This window comes from Adiantum capillus-veneris, chromosome 21 (assembly GCF_014529385.1).
Source record: "Adiantum capillus-veneris isolate H3 chromosome 21, ASM1452938v2, whole genome shotgun sequence".
NCBI lineage: Eukaryota > Viridiplantae > Streptophyta > Polypodiopsida > Polypodiales > Pteridaceae > Adiantum > Adiantum capillus-veneris.
The window spans coordinates 73,406,350-73,417,988 of record NC_140951.1 but is presented as its reverse complement, the minus strand read 5'-3'; the positions used below and the strand labels follow the sequence as shown (position 1 = coordinate 73,417,988).

The 11,639-nt window shown below is 45.0% G+C and overlaps 1 protein-coding gene across 1 annotated transcript; it reads left to right on the top strand.

Moving 5' to 3' along the window:
* The first annotated feature begins 519 nt into the window (after nt 1-519).
* LOC147431153 (G-type lectin S-receptor-like serine/threonine-protein kinase SD2-5) lies at nt 520-3,585 on the top strand. Its single transcript, XM_086494545.1, has one exon. It carries the CDS (start codon nt 621-623, stop codon nt 3,369-3,371), a length of 2,751 nt encoding a protein of 916 aa, XP_086350671.1. The 5' UTR covers nt 520-620; the 3' UTR covers nt 3,372-3,585.
* The last annotated feature ends 8,054 nt before the right edge of the window (nt 3,586-11,639 follow it).

The window sequence follows — 11,639 nt, the reverse complement described above, 5'->3', positions numbered from 1 at the left end:
TACGTTTGTCTATTCCACCGCCACGAAGACGATTCACGAAGATTAAAGAAGACTTAGGCTCGGTTCACATCGAGGCGGTGGAAAACAAGACACTTTATGAGCTCTTCCAGGTGGAAAAGCTTGCAAACATTCTCTTCCACCGGCCATGTGTTCACATTGCTGGCGGAGGAAAAGGTGAGGCAATTTTCTATCACCGTCTTAAGTGAATGCCGGGCGGCAACAGAAAAAAGAGGAGGCAAGTGTGGACAAAAGGATGGGAGGTTTAGTTTATTGTGATTCGTGCCAACATGGCACTTTTTGCCAAGTGGAGGGTGGAAGAAAGAAATTCCTAGGGGGGGGGACGGAACAAATCCCCTTTTTCTCTTCCACGATGTGGCACTCTCCATCTCACTTTTCCGCCGTCCTATGTGAACAGCAAGGTAGGCCTAGGGAATTACGTGAGTTCCCGGGCCCACAAATCTCAACTATTATATGTTTGTTCACGTTGACGATGACTTTCGAATATGAGGACGAGCTCGACATGCGATGCCTTGATACTATGGAAGGCAGCTTGTGCGCAGTAGTACTCGCCGTGCAGCCATCGCTTGGCCATTCTCTCTGATGATAGTAATCGCAGAGCCATGAACTTCAATTGCTTCCATGCCGTCCTCCTCGCCCTTGAGCTCCATGCCTTGATGTACCCTCTGCTACAGCATTTGAGTAGCGGCGTCGGCTCCATCGCCGGCCTCCCCTCAAGCGTGCCCCTAGGCACCTCCTTCAATACCACTCACTTCTTCTGGATGCAATCGCAGAATGAAAGGTTTCAACTAGATCTGCGCTCTTGGACCGATGCAGGTGTCGAGCAGTGCATGGGCGGGGTGCGCTACACCTTCAAGACCCCCAATGCCCTCATGTGGACCTTCAACACACTCCCCCAGCCCTTGATGGGCTCCCAGCTGTGCACTCTTACTCTGCGTAACGATGGTGTCCTTACCTTCACGGCTGGTAATTCATCTTCCCCTCCCTGGGAAACCCCCACGGCTGGCCTGCATGTGCGAAACCTCACACTCCAAGATGATGGCAACCTTGTCCTCGTCAACGATTCAGGGGCCATAGTGTGGCAAAGCTTTCAGCATGTCCGCCATCTCTTCTTGATTCCTTCCAACATGAAATTTGTTCAGAATATGACTCTGTATGACAGGCAGCAGTTGTATTTAGATTATAGTAGGCCTGGATGTTATGCGCTAAGAATGGGTTCTCAGGGACGCCTGGAGATGTTCACAAGGTCAAATATGTATGTTTATCACAGTATTGGCATCGACAAAACCGCAAGCAATGGCAGCGGTGCTGGCAGTGCAATTGCAGATTACATAGTAATTCACCAGGACATAGAGTTTTATAGCAGAGAGGGGTCTCTCTTGGGTATAGTAGCTCACAATGTTCGGGATGATGATCCATTACCCAATGGAACCGATTTAGTAGGCTCTGCTTTCTTTAGGCAGGGTGATCTCATGATTAATCGCCCAGGTTCTTCAGGTAATCCAAATCAACATCTTTGGTACTACAACACTTCGATCGGCAATTTCTGCGACTATCCCCTTGTGTGCGGCGAGTATAGTCTGTGCAATCAGACAACCAGAGAATGCAGTTGTGCGCCTGGATTTCAGATCACATCCAGTAAGCCCACCTGCACAGCACAAGACGAGCCCGCCAAAATATGTAGTTGTCCAGAAATCTATCTGAGTATGCCAACCTTCAGATCTGCATGTATCCCAATTGATTCTGCCTACAGCTTGCTTCCAATCAATGTTTCCTTCCATGCCCAACCTTCTGCTGTGCCGGTAGTCTCTCAAGACGCATGCCGGAGACTTTGTGAGAAAAACATATCTTGTAATGCTGCCCTCTTCGACTCTAACAGCTCTTCATGTGCCTTCTTCCCCATACTCTACACCATAGCTCTACCGTCTGAAGACAATATAGCAACAGGTCAGGTCATGTTCCTCAAAATCTCTTCTCCTTCCAATGTCCGTGGCTCTAAATCTTCTACTACTATCATTGTAATTAGTACTTCTATTGCGGCCGGTGCTGCTCTGATAGGGATTATAGCTTTCATGGTGCTATGGAGGCGGTGGTGGCATCCTCGCCAAGTCCGCATGAAAGCCCAAGCACGCTTCTTACAGGAGCTATCAAAATTACCGCCACGATTCTCATACAGGGAGCTCCAAGTCGCCACTAATGACTTCTCCAAAAGGCTTGGGACAGGGGGATTTGGATCGGTTTATGAGGGGGTTTTGAACACACCCACTGGGGTTGTCAAGGTGGCAGTGAAGAAGTTGGATCAAGCTGGAGTTTCTACCCAACACATCATGGATCATCAATTCAAAGCAGAGGTTGCTACCATCGGTAGTGTGTCACATGTCAATCTGGTTTCTCTAAAAGGATTCTGCATGGAGAAGAATGCACGGTTGCTAGCATTCGAGTTTATGCCAAGAGGTTCTTTGGATAAGTGGCTCTACCAACCGGGCCAAGCTGAGGCCGAAAGTAGCAGCTCCGGCGCTGCCGCTTCTAACAATAAGAAAGATTCAATTCCTCGAAGTGTAGAACCAGCGCGTGAGATCCTCGATTGGGAGACAAGGTGTCGCATTGCATTGGATACCGCCAAGGGTTTGGAATATCTGCATCATCAATCTGCCGAGCACATTGTGCATTGCGATGTGAAGCCAGCAAATATACTGCTGGATGAGGATTTCCATGCCAAGGTCGGAGACTTTGGCTTGGCCAAGCTGATGGGAAGTGACAGCCAAAGCTTCGCCATGACGACACTGAAGGGCACACGGGGGTATGTCGCACCAGAGTGGCTACAGCAAGCCACAATCACAGCAAAGTCAGATGTATATAGCTATGGTGTGGTGCTGCTGGAGCTTTTAACAGGAAGGAGGTCTCTAGATCCAGAACATGGACATCTACCCACATGGGTTATGAAGACAATTTCTGCCGCTGGCGGCAACGGTACATCTACATTGAATACCGCAGACGGTGCGAGTAATTTGAGTTTTGACACCATAAGCTCATCCCTCATACAAGAAACTATCATGGATGGATGCTTACCTCGGAACAGTGTTCCTACAAATAGCTTTCAGCAGGTGCTCATGTTGGCTCTGGCATGTGTGCAAGCGGAGCCAGTCGACCGACCAAACATGGCCTCTGTAGTACAGATGTTGGAAGGCATTTTGGAGATTTCATACTCGCCGCCATCCATAAAGCTTGGTCGTGGGCAGAGGCGGCATTCTCAGCTTCCGCCAATTCCTTCGGTTTCAGATACTGCATCCTTCTCCATCTCTAGTGGTGGTACATTTTCTGCTTTGGGCAACAGTGTCCTCGAGGGTCGCTAGCTGTGCAGTGTCCTCGAGGCTCGAGGGTCCGCCACAGACACGGCCACTCTAATAAGGCCGTTCTTGGTGTCATTGCGTACATTCTGTGCCCCACATTTGGTGAGCGTTTGAACTTTGGAGGGAAACCTAGCTTCGATTGGAATTTGGTCTTGTACAATTTCTCATAAGCTTTGACTGAAAAAATAAAAATAATTATTGTATGTAGTTCTACGCATTAAGAGATATACTTACTCATACTACATACTTAGGGTGGCTTCACAATCGGGCAGTGCCCGTCCATCACAAGGGCGCTACATGGGCGGCGGGCGCTCTCAAAATGAGCTCCTTTTCGTGTTGGTACCTCTGTATTCACAACTAACATACATTATTTATACTTCTCACTCTCCGTGCAGCAACAGGCATTTGTTACCTTGGGTGGCCCATAAGCCTTGCCCACACGTGGTGAGGGTTCGAAACTCCACTACCTTTTTCAAAAGATGCTTCGCACCCATTCCTTGGGCGAGGGAAGGGAGGTCGCCCCTCGAAAAGGGAAGTACATATGTGATTGGACTGTCAGCATGCGCCCTTCAACTTTGTGTGTGAAGGAGCTCCGGGCGTCCATTTCGATGTTGCGAAGTCTTATTGGTTGCTTTTTTTGTCCTCCACGCATGTACGGATGTTTGTGAAGCCACCCCCAAATAAAGAAATTTGTGTCCTTCACGATAAAGAAATTTATGAAAATCCAAGATACCCCCTCTGAATATTCTCGCCCCCCTTTAGCGTCCTCCGCCTCTGCCGCCCGTGGCGTTGCACCCTGCCTTTCTAGCCTCCACCTGTAGCATCGTGGTCACGTACAACACGTCCTGATAGTCGGCATCACACCCTTCACGACAACACTACCTTGCAAAGACTGTTAGGTCTCGCCACATACCCTGTCAGTTGAGCTACGACTACACACACACACACACACACACACACACACACACACACACACACACAGCCCTCCAGAAACACACTCTCTTGTGGGACGGGTGTCTAACCTCACTCCTATCTTATTGCAGACATAGCGAGAAACACGAATATAATTGTCAATCCATGGGGCGAAGTTGACTCGACTAGTGCATACAGACTACGAGAGGTTGTCAATCTCTTGGAAAACAATAGACAAATCGCATCTAACTCAAGCTACACTCAAATGACAGAAATTGCTAAAAACTAATCACTAATCGGCAAAAAAATCATAATCGTTACAGTATCAAACGACACCCAAATGTTACGAAACTTCTAGGAAATGTTTATAAAACCTAAGCATACATGCTTATAGTCCCAAATCTCACTTTAGGTCAAGTGCAAAAATCGCGATTATTAACAGCAGTGAGTTTTTGACCTAGTCATTTTCGACTCAGAATGCATCTAAATGCTTAGCAATGATGTCCCAATACTCCGTCTATACTTATTTTATGATTTTTAAACTTGAATTCCTGCTTATGATGAAATTAGGCCGCTGATTGGCAACGCCAAAAGCTACGGATTACCATGGAATGTTTACATCAACGCGTGGAGCTCTTACTTGAGGTTGCAACGCAACAAACGGCACTGCAATGTGACTACCGGGAAGAGAGTAGGAAATGCGAGAAGGACAGAAGTGAGTGCTGAGTCAAATACTACCCTTCACGACAACACTATCCTGCAGAAGAAGGAGAGAAGCGCGAGAAGGAGAGAAGCCAATTATTAGCACCGAGAAGGAGAGAAGCCAAAACTTACAAAATTGGCTTTTATACCTTAGCCAAGGTTTTTGTGGTCAAAACTAATAATCTGGGAGCTCTAACTAAAGATAGGTTAATACAATCTGGAAGTTTGTAGCCCCAACTCATTAATTACACTGTCTATCTAGAAAGTAGGAGTTACAACATTCTCGATTTATCAAAATAATAAGTGTTTTTACAATAAAAGCTCTGAAAAATATTATCCGAGTTAGCTTGTTGCTAACGTTCCCCCCTCTCCTCGACTGTGTCGTCCCTTGACACAGCTTCATGGACTGAAGTAGTCTTCGGGTTGATAGCTAGCAAGGCGGTCTTTCAAACACGTGTAGGGATTTTTCATATTTGATTCGACTTTCTTTGTCTGGGACTTGTAAAAACTACATGTTGACTTCATTTTTAAGTTCGATGGTGAATAGCCAACAAACCTTGATGTAAGGTTGCTTATCACTGGCCCAAATATCTTCGTCCGCCATGTGAAGAAACCTATATAGAATGCCTCTTCAAATGCCAACATATTTCTTGATTGCAGAAACATACATTTGACATAGAAGCCGTAGAGGACTTCTTTTGAAGGTTGTCCACTTAAATCATAGCATAGACCTTTGTTGCCTTTGAGGAGGAAAGACATCCATGGTGCTCCTACTTGCTCAGGCTCGTGAAAAGTTTGAAAGTAGATGAGTAGCATTCTGCATATCTTACAAAGCATTGTGCATGAGAGCTCTTGAATAAGGTCATGGACGTCCATTTGGGTTTTCACCATGTATTCTTTCGTTGTTGGTCCCTGCGGTGAGCTGGTAGTCGTGGGTAATTTAGCCATATTGGCCTCTTCTTCTTCAGTGCATCATGTGCCTGCCATGTCCTTACCCTTGGTACATGATAGAATGTTGGGTCCTTTTGTAGGGCTGCAGGTGCTCTTGTAAACAGAATGAGGTTCTAGAGTTCTTGTTCAACCAGTTTCTTCTCCATTTTAGGTGGATATCATCTGAGCCTTCTGCCTGCATATCCTTGTAAAGTCTTTCTTTAACTTGCAATAGCTCCACCTTTATCAATGGGTAGGGTAGTGATTGCTGATTCCATTGAGCATTGATTTGGTTGGGAGTGAGTTGAGTTACATTTACCTAGTGGAGAACTCTCAACTTCCAATCTATTATTGCTTTCCATTCAGCATCTGCTTCTTGGACCATCTGCTCCTTTAGTGCATTGGAACTTGCTCGGCTTCAGTGATTGTTACTTGAAAATATGACACTCCTGTTAGCCCTTCTAACGGCTATGTTTCCATATCAGCAAAAGAGACTGATGGTATGTCGATGTTTGGTTGTTCAGAGGTTCCTACTCCATCCTGAGTTCCTGTTTTGTCCCTCTCTTAGCAGTTGATTGACTCTCTTCAATTCTTCTATTTCCTTGAGCAATTGCTCTTCTCTTTGAACCCACATCAATGTAAGGTCTCATCTTTGCATTTGTTCCAGCTTCAGCTCAAGTTCAAGGTCCTTGTTTCTCTTTTCTAAAGTCTTTTAGACTTCATCCATTCCCTTGATTGAGGCTACAGCGGGGTTTTCTCTTATCTGTCTTAGAAATGCCGCTTGATCATTGATCCATTGCTTGGAGTACTATAAAGAGGCATTAGATACATCTAGCTGCACTTGGATCTTTTGTACTGACAGAGTAGTGGTTAAAAGCTCATTGGCTACTTCTATCAGTTGTTGTTGATCTTTGCTCTTGCATGCACCGAATAACTTTGTCAAGAGCTCTCCCAGCTCTTCCATCTCTTTCTGTTGTTTCTCCTTTGCAATCTAGTGTATTTCTACTTCATTTTTTAGCTCTTTAATTTTCCTTTGAAGATCTGCAATGATGTCCATTCTGTCATCTAGCTCTCCTTGTAGAGTATCGATGACTAGTTCTAGCTCCTTAGCCTTGGCACTGTGGCTAAGTGTTGTTGTTATCATCTTGTCTGTCATCAACTGCATTTGCTTTGCATACTCATTTACCTGCATGATGACTTCATCATTGGTTTCCCAGTCTTCAAGTTCTACCTGGGGTTGTTTAGAAGTTTTGGTTGTTTTGGTTTGTGGCTCTTTTGTTGGTGCAGTGGCTTCTGCTTGTGGCCGTGGAGGTGGTTTTACTTCTTGTTCTTGAGGCTTCATGAATGCCTCAACCGCTTCTACTTCTTTAGTGGATGCCTCAGCTGCTTCTGCTTCTTGAGCTGTTGTAGAGGAAGGTACTGCTGCAGCTGTTTCTCCTTCCTTGGGTTGTTCAAAATCTACTTCTTCCTGTTGTTCAGTCTCTTTTTCCTTTGCTACGTCATCTTCCTTAGATTTATCCATTGGTGAGTGGCTTGGACTCGGCTGTTGAGATGTCGAGCTCTACATCTTGAGCTGGCATCCACTACGGGTCTTGGCTGCTTACGACATTTACTCACTGGCGTGTTAGGTGACTGACACGGAGGATCTCTGCCAGTGATTCTACAACTGGAATACACTTATAGTGCCAGCCTAGTACGCTTCTAGCGAGTTCACACTTAGTGACCGCGTGTACATATGTGCTACTTTTCAGTTTTCGCACTTAGTCATTTTATACTCTCTTTTCTGTGAGAAGAAGAAGAAGCTTTCCATCTCTGTGTGGTGTGTGCTTGTCTTGTGTAGCTCTCTTGCATCCTCTTTCTTTACATGGTATTAGAGCCTGGTGCAGGCAAGAGAGGCTAAGAGAACAACAATCCATTCGTTCGTACAAGTTTCTGAACAGGTCTCCAAAGTGCAGTATACAGAGATTTATTGTACAAGTACAGTGTATGTACGCTTTATTGTGGACACTTGTTAAGTGTAGAAAGTGTTACAGGTACCACGATAGCAGGTTCAGCAGATTTGTAGGTTTTTGCAGATTGCAGCTATTTTGTCTTAGTGCTTCAAGATGTCTGACGGTTTCAGTCAGATTGTCACTGAGAAGCTTGAGAAAAATAACTACCCTGCATGGAAGTTCAGAATAACAAATTTCCTAAAAGGAAAAGGTTATTGGGAATATGTAGAAGGAGACAATGAAAAGGAACCAGAGATTCCCGAGGCAAATGCTACAGCAGAACAAAGAAAAGCTTTGAGGGACTGGCAACAAGGCCAGAGCAAAGTGATGTATTGGCTTTCTATGAGCATCACAGATGGCATGATGGGCTACAGGATGCTGAAACCCCCGCCGTTGCATGGAAAAACTTAGGCAGAGTGTTTGAGGTGAACACGGAGGCCAAGAAGCTTCAACTAAAGTCGGAGCTAAATCAGGTTAAGAGGAACAACCTCTCCATCAATGATTATGCTTTGAAGATCAAGAGTATCATTGAGGCTCTTGGATCTATTAAAGTCTCAGTGGAAGATGATGACATTGTCCGTGCATGCTTGGATGGTCTAGGAGATGAGTATGTACATTTCAGGTCTTCCATGAATACAAGAGACGACATCCTCGTGTTCCAAGATTTGATTTCTATGTTTATTCTTGAGGAGAAGAACCTTGGTCTTGACACATCTACTTCTCATGGCAGAAATAGGTCTGAACAGGCCTTCTATTCTAACTCCAATAGAGGTAGAGGTAGAGGTCGTGGTTGAGGCCCAAGTGGTTGCAGGGGTCAATTTCAAGAAGGTCAATCAAATCAAAACAATACAGGTGGTAGGGGAAACCAATCTCAAGGCAAGGGGAGTCAAAGAGGTCGTGGTGCAGGATCAAGCAGGCAGCAACATACTGCAGATAGCAGAGAATGTTGGACTTGTCGTGAAAGAGGTCACATGTCACGTGACTGTCCAAAGGGAAAAGCAAGTGGAAAGAGAGAACAGGGCAACTATGCATCTACTAGCAGAGATGCAGATGACAGCAAAAACGAGCGTATGTTTGTTATGCAGCATGTAATGAATACAATGACTGCAGAGAATTCCACCCAAGATGATGTTTGGTATGTGGATTCAGGTGCCTCTAATCACATGACGTCTCGTGGAGAGTGGTTTAGAGATATGCGCAAACCAGATGTGTCAGGCTATGTGTAGACAGGAGATGACACAACTCACCCCATTGCTCATGTAGGGGACATACCTGTTAGGAAATAAGACGTAGCTAAATAGATAATTGAGTAGATTACTTAATGGAGAGAGACAAATTTATATACACGAGATTATAGTGTAGAGAGAGAGAGAGAGAGAGAGAGAGAGTACACACGATATACGTGGTTCACCCAATGTGGCCTACGTCCACGGGAAAGCAGCCACTCAATGGCTTTGGTACTTCAAAACAAGAAGTAGTTTACAAAGGGATTATACCCTTAATGGAGCTCCCGCCTTGCTTCACTCTCACCACCTCACACTCACCTTGTTGCATCAACTTCACACTATGAAATGTGTGTAGAAATGGCCTCCTTTTATAGGCCAAAAGGGCTGCCCTCTCTTATGAGAGACAGCCATGTGTAGCCGCCCTTGTGCGAATAAGTCCAAATCGAACCCTCCAATCCGCCCATGTGTGGACGCCCTTGAGAAGACAAGTCCGCTTTTGAATTCGGCCACCGGCCATTGAATTCGGCCACCGGCCACCGGCCATTGACTTCCGACCACCGGCCACCGGCCATTGACTTCCGACCACCGGCCATTGGCCATTGACTACCGGCCACCGGCCAACCGACCGGTTGTTTTCCGACCACTTTCCGACCGCCGTCCAGCCATAATATTCCGGCGAAAAGGAATATTCCGATTCTTGTCCGTGAAAATTTTGGTTTCCGGTGAGTGATTTTCCTTCACGCACGATGGCTTCTCCTCATAATGGGGGCCTTACAAATGTGCGCTTTTACCACAGAAAATTACAAGGGTAAATCAGGCTCCATACTTAACAATCTCCCACTTGGAGACTGATCTCCAAACCAAACCTGTGACTGCTTTCCATTCTGGCTTTTTTTATCCTTGAATGCCGATTGAAGATGAGCAAAAGCTCAACTTCTCCTTGTTGACCACCTTTGTAAACATGTCTGCAGGATTTTCACTTGTATGCACCTTTCCTAGCTTTAGTTGTCCCTCTTCCAAAAGAGTGCGTATGAAGTGATATCTCACTTCAATGTGCTTTGTCCTTGAATGAAAGGCTGAGTTCTTCGCAAGATGGATAGCGCTTTGGCTATCACTGTACAAGACACAATTGTCTTGTTTGAATCCAAGCTCTTCTAAGAATCTGTGAAGCCACAGAATTTCTTTGCTTGCCTCCGTCATTGCTACATACTCTGCTTCCGTGGTAGAAAGTGAAACCACTTTCTGCAGCTTTGAAGCCCAGCTTACTGCTGTGCCTCCAACCGTGAACACATAGCCAGTAGTGCTCCTTCGAGTATCTTTGTCACCTGCCATATCTGCATCAGCATACCCTTCTAGAAAAATATCAGTTCCTCCAAAATACAAAGCATTTATTGTTGTCCCTTTTAGATACCTAAGTATCCACTTCACAGCTTGCCAATGCTCTTTACCTGGGTTGTCCATGAACCTACTCACAACTCCCACTGCATGTGCAATGTCTGGCCTTGTCCAGACCATAGCATACATTAGAGAACCTACCGCTGCAGCATATGGAACTTTAGACATATAGGCTATCTCCTCTTGTGTCTTTGGACACATATCCTTCGTTAGTTTAAAATGACCAGCCAAAGGTGTAGAAACTGGTTTTGCATTTTGCATTGCAAACCTTTCTAGTACCTTCTTGATGTAATCTTCTTGAGATAGCTTTATTGTCTTCTTCGTCCTGTCCCTTGATATTTTCATACCAAGTATCCTCTTTGCAGCACCTAAATCTTTCATTGAAAAAGATTTGGACAGCTCCTCTTTTAGGTCTTTGATGTCCTGCATGTTAGCACTTGCAATCAACATGTCATCAACATACAACATTAGGATGATGAATTTCCCATCTCCCAAATTCTTCGTGTAGACGCAGTGATCCGAGTTGCATCTTGTGAATCCATGATCCAACATCCATCGATCAAACTTCAAGTACCATTGTCTTGATGCTTGCTTTAAACCATACAAGCTCTTCTTTAATCTGCAAACCATTTTCTCCTTACCTTTTACTTCATACCCCTTTGGTTGAAGCATGTAGATTTCCTCCTCTAAGTCACCGTGAGGGAATGCCGTATTTACATCCATTTGCTCGAGATTTAGATCATGAGCAGCCACAAGGCTTAAGACAAGCCTAATTGAGTTCATTTTTACAATAGGAGAAAATATTTCATTGAAGTCAATACCTTTCTTTTGAGAAAAACCTTTTACCACAAGCCTAGATTTGTACCTTTTCTTCCCACCTTCTTCTTCCTTTATCTTGTACACCCATTTGTTTTGAAGTGCCCGCTTACCTTTAGGCAACTCAACCAACTCCCATGTTTGGTTCTGATGTAGTGAGTCCATCTCCACTTGCATGCTCTTCGTCCATTCTCCTTTGGATTCATGTTGCATAGCTTCTTCATATGATTTCGGCTCTCCAGAATCTGAGATCAAGAGATGGTTGAAGGAAGGAACAAACCTTTCTGGAGGTCTACTTG

Excerpts from the sequence above, each read along its gene's own strand:
- LOC147431153 (XM_086494545.1), top strand. The coding sequence starts at position 621 with ATGAACTTCAATTGCTTCCATGCCGTCCTCCTCGCCCTTGAGCTCCAT.